We start from the raw sequence: 3,449 nt of genomic DNA, 5'->3' as shown, positions 1-3,449 counted from the left end.
AAAAAAAAAAAAGAGCTGATTGCCGTGCATTATTCTCCACATATAGTGCGATCTGAACCCTAAACACGTTTTGTCAAAAAAGCCGGTTTTGTCCACTTTCAAGGCATCGCGAATTCACGTTTTAATGCAGAAGCCGACAAGCGCCCTTGTTGTTTTTGAACAGAAGCCGATAAGTCCATTTTAGCGAATCAGTGCGCTGTATTCAGGTCAGATGACAAGGCTACTTTCACTTTGAAAAGACGTGCTATCTGAGAGGAGTTTCGTCCAAGCTGACTAAAAGTGATCGAGGATGGATAATTTAGATGAACTTGATGAACTTGTGATATCTTCTTTAGGGCGAAAAAGGAAAATAAAAGACCTCACTTGAGGGCATAAAGGCAGTGGCCAGAGGAAGTGGCCACAGTGAATTAAATCTTTCCAATCATGTTTTGGCACTCTCGCAGACTTGAAGTGAAAAGATATAATGCATAAGCTTCCAAGCTTGCAAAAGATAAAATGTAGTGCAGAACCAGTGGTTAGACTCACTCTTCAGGTTCCAAAAAGAACATATCATGGAAAATTTTCCTTACACCAGTGTTGGATAAGTTACTCTAAAAATGTAATTAATTACTAGCTACTAATTGCATCTTAAACAATGCAAACATACTTTCAATTAACTTTAATTTTGTAAATTACCTGTATTTGTTTAAGTTATTATTACTTAATCAAAACAACCCAACTGCAGTTTGATTGATATTACTTGGAATGTGCAATAAAAAAAAACATGATTTCTGGAAATAAAAATAAAAATGGAGTTATCGGTTTTTGCAAATGAACTCTTCATATATTATACAAAATAATAAATAAATAAATATACAAAATTTAATAAATAAATAAAACTAATATTTATAAATGATAAATTCATAAATCATAAACAATAAAAAAAGAAAAAAAAGAAATACAAAACGAAAGAAATAAATCTGTGCACCTATCTATCCATCTATGTTGGAGGGAGGCAGATGGAGTGATTTGTGTTGGTTCTTACTATGAGGGGTTCTCGGTTGATGTCGTGGAGGTCCAGGGACAGTATGTAGTCTTTGCTGCCCACATACATGCGGTCATGATCCTCATCCATGCGCAAGATGCGATAGTCTGATGTGTTCAACAGGAAAGAGAAGTGATGGGCTGTACCTGTAGACCTCAGATCTGCAGAATGAGAGAGAAAATTCAGTTCAATCAGTGAAAACAGACAAGCCATTTATTGCTACGACATTGTTTGTTTTAGAAAGATTTACACAGAGAGAAAGAGCGCTCCATTCCCAGTTTCATTCCATTTCCATAATTGCTTAAATACATATCATAAAAACATGGCAACTTGACAATAACATAATAGTTTTGGCCACAGTTCACAACAAAGAATACTCAATCTATTTCACCTTATGAGGTAATAGACCGTTTGTTATTACAGGCACAAAACATGGCAACCGAATCTGTAATTATGTCTTCAGATTTTTCCAATCTTATCTTAGAGACACACAAACATAGTGAGGTCTGAACAAACACTTCACCTCGTTTCCAAAGCAAAAGGAAGTTATCAATAAATTAAACAAAATATATACACACTGGGATTGCTACTATAGAAGCCCTGCCTTTCTTTTAAAGAATATGTAAGAAATTATATAAAAAAGATACTATATTAACATTTTTGTGAAAATATTATAAAATTTAAGATATGAAAATTTATGGAGGGCGCAAAACAGTTAACAGACAGCCGTTAACCTGGTGTTGCACACAGGTCACAGAGGACAAAGAACACACACGTCTCTTCAGTGTGTCAAGTCAGGAATCACCCAGTAGAGATAACCATTAAAAATAAATTCTAATCTTAGTAATTTATCAAAACAAATCCAATGAAGAATTACCGGTTTATCTGCCTGACACAGGCCCTGAATTCACAAGCACAATACTCTCTGATTAATCACATTACCATTGCTCTGTTTGCATAGTTTGATTTAATATATCCACGAGCAAAGGTTGTGTTTTGAGATCAGGGCTTTGATTGACAGCTGTCACAATGGTGTGTGTGTGTGTGTGTGTGTGTGTGTGTGTGTGTGTGTGAGAGAGAGAGAGATTATTTGTGTTTCAGCTCAAGGCGGAACAATGAATCCATCATGTAAGCTATGTGTGGATAGACATGAAAGAAAGAAAGAAAGAAAGAAGATTTAAAAAAAAAAAAAGAGTGTGAAAGAAAGTCAAAATTAGCTAAGGAACAAAAAAAAGAGTGAAAAAGTGAAAGTAAGAAAAGTACTTATTATGTACTACACATAGCAGTTCCAGCTCCTTTCAGCACGTCTGTCAGCATCTCCTAAACATCTGTTTGTTTTAGCAGCCCTTCTGACTGACCATCTGCTGGCTCAGACCTCACTCACACCAGTGTGTGTTTCCACTTAAGACACAGGTGAAGCTTTCCCACACAAGACCATGAGCTCAATCTCACACTACATCACCATGATGCTGGGATGGGAGTGGTGGCTTAGCAAAGCAGTAGCACACTTCTTCTCAAACAAACGAAGCGACATTAAATGTTAATACCTATATGGAAGGTTAGGGGTCTGTTCAAATCTTTGCCCAAACAAGCAGCTTTAATAAATCAGAAGCAAAACAGCACAGCTATTCTGTCCACCACATAACCTAAATATAACACTTTGACAGGATATTCACCATGTGTATTCAATGATTTTTGCCGAGCCATGCAGCAAATCCAGTTCCTGAAGCCCTCAAAGAAAACACTAGTGTTTAAAGTCTGGAATGTTCTACTGGGAGGGGAAATGTACGTAGGAATTCAAGTATGCACTGTGTCTCTAAATGCACAAAGCTTGCTTCAGCTTTAAGGCTTGGCATATGGTCGGACCTGGCGAAACCAGAGTAAATACGGAGCGGAGACTGTGCATGCCAAAAACTAAATGTTACTCTTATCTCACTCTTCTCTCGTTCTCTCCCTTGACTTTCAACCCCCAAACTCTCTCATTCCATCCCTTTCTCTCTTGCAAGACAGAGGGCCACCTGTGGAAACAAGACCAACTGTCTAAAGATCCCTGTACTCCAATACCAACAGCTCCACGTCTATCTTGGATCCATCTGGACACATGAGCCAACAGCTTCCTTTAGACAATATCAGACTAGAGTCTACCTAGAAGCAATAAAAGACAGAGCCAAGATGCAATGCTAACAATATGTTACTCTGACAAGTGGAACATTTACATAGTCCACACAAATACAGTGTTGAAAAAAAGTGCATCTGTAATGAGATTAATTTTTGTATTAATAGTTTTCAAATCTAAATGAGATATATTTCTATTCAACAATTCCTTCAACTTTAATGACCATCTTGGATGTTTATTAGACGGCATACCAGGAAAGGCCATATGAAATCAGTTAAATTTTTTTTCCCAAATTCCCTTTTTTATATA

The 3,449-nt window shown here is 36.8% G+C and overlaps 1 protein-coding gene across 5 annotated transcripts in view; it reads right to left on the bottom strand.

Moving 5' to 3' along the window:
• Window positions 1-3,449, bottom strand: part of sema3fb (sema domain, immunoglobulin domain (Ig), short basic domain, secreted, (semaphorin) 3Fb) — a 71,946-nt gene that overhangs the window by 32,966 nt on the left and 35,531 nt on the right. For all 5 annotated transcript variants that reach the window (XM_016521990.1, XM_016521991.1, XM_016521992.1 and 2 more), the window contains one exon: window positions 1,025-1,185. In XM_016521990.1, coding sequence (XP_016377476.1) covers window positions 1,025-1,185 — 161 coding nt within the window. The remainder of the gene's footprint in view (window positions 1-1,024; window positions 1,186-3,449) is intronic.

This window comes from Sinocyclocheilus rhinocerous, unplaced genomic scaffold, assembly GCF_001515625.1.
Source record: "Sinocyclocheilus rhinocerous isolate Xijiao unplaced genomic scaffold, SAMN03320098_v1.1 scaffold899, whole genome shotgun sequence".
In the NCBI taxonomy this organism is placed as follows: domain Eukaryota; kingdom Metazoa; phylum Chordata; class Actinopteri; order Cypriniformes; family Cyprinidae; genus Sinocyclocheilus; species Sinocyclocheilus rhinocerous.
Note: the sequence above shows the minus strand (reverse complement) of the source record. Positions and strands in the feature narration are given on the sequence as shown.